This window comes from Labeo rohita, unplaced genomic scaffold (assembly GCF_022985175.1).
Source record: "Labeo rohita strain BAU-BD-2019 unplaced genomic scaffold, IGBB_LRoh.1.0 scaffold_137, whole genome shotgun sequence".
In the NCBI taxonomy this organism is placed as follows: domain Eukaryota; kingdom Metazoa; phylum Chordata; class Actinopteri; order Cypriniformes; family Cyprinidae; genus Labeo; species Labeo rohita.
Window position 1 is genome coordinate 87,372 of NW_026127527.1, and position 996 is coordinate 88,367.

The window sequence follows — 996 nt, forward strand, 5'->3', positions numbered from 1 at the left end:
TTGTATGACTACAAGAGGACCATGTAAGAACGTATTCTGTTAACGTCCCGAATGTCCTCTTTATAACGTTCTCATATGACCACAGGATAACCAATATAGAACGTCCTCCTAAAGTCATATTGCGAACGTTCCTGTATGACTAAAAGAGGACCATGTGAGAACGTTCTGTTAACGTTCCGAATGTGCTCTTTATAGCGTTCTTATGTGACCGTAGAATAACCAAAATAGAACGTCCTCCTAAAGTCATATTGCAAACGTTATTGTATGACTACAAGAGGACCATGTAAGAACGTATTCTGTTAACGTCCCGAATGTCCTCTTTATAACGTTCTCATATGACCACAGAATAACCAATATAGAACGTCCTCCTAAAGTCATATTGCGAACGTTCCTGTATGACTAAAAGAGGACCATGTGAGAACGTTCTGTTAACGTCCCGAATGTGCTCTTTATAACGTTCTTATGTGACCATAGAATAACCAAAATAGAACGTCCTCCTAAAGTCATATTGCGAACGTTATTATATAACTAAAAGAGGACCAAAATATAGAACGTCCTCCTAAAGTCATATTGCAAACGTTATTGTATGACTAAAAGAGGACCATGTAAGAACGTTCTGTAATCGTCCTAAATGTCCTTCTTGTAACGTTGTTAAATGACCACAGAATAACCAATATAGAACGTCCTCCTAAAGTCATATTGCGAACGTTATTATATGACTAAAAGAGGACCAAGTGAGAACGTTTTGTTAACGTCCTAAATGTCCTCTTTGTAACGTTGTTATATGACCACAGAATAACCAATATAGAACGTCCTCCTGAAGTCATATTGCGAACGTTATTATATGACTAAAAGAGGACCATGTGAGAACGTTCTCTAAATGTCCCAAATGTCCTCTTTGTAACGTTCTTATGTGACCAAAAAATAACCAAAATGGAACGTCCCCCTTAAGTCGTATAACGAACATTGAGCACCAGAACTTTCGTAACCAAAAGA

General features: G+C 37.7%; 1 protein-coding gene across 1 annotated transcript in view; it reads left to right on the forward strand.

The window, feature by feature from the left end:
* The window catches only part of LOC127158165 (glutathione hydrolase 1 proenzyme-like), a 3,245-nt gene extending 3,155 nt beyond the window's left edge, over nucleotides 1–90 (forward strand). Inside the window, exon 6 of the mRNA XM_051101331.1 lies at nucleotides 86–90. Coding sequence (XP_050957288.1) covers nucleotides 86–90 — 5 coding nt within the window. The remainder of the gene's footprint in view (nucleotides 1–85) is intronic.
* The last annotated feature ends 906 nt before the right edge of the window (nucleotides 91–996 follow it).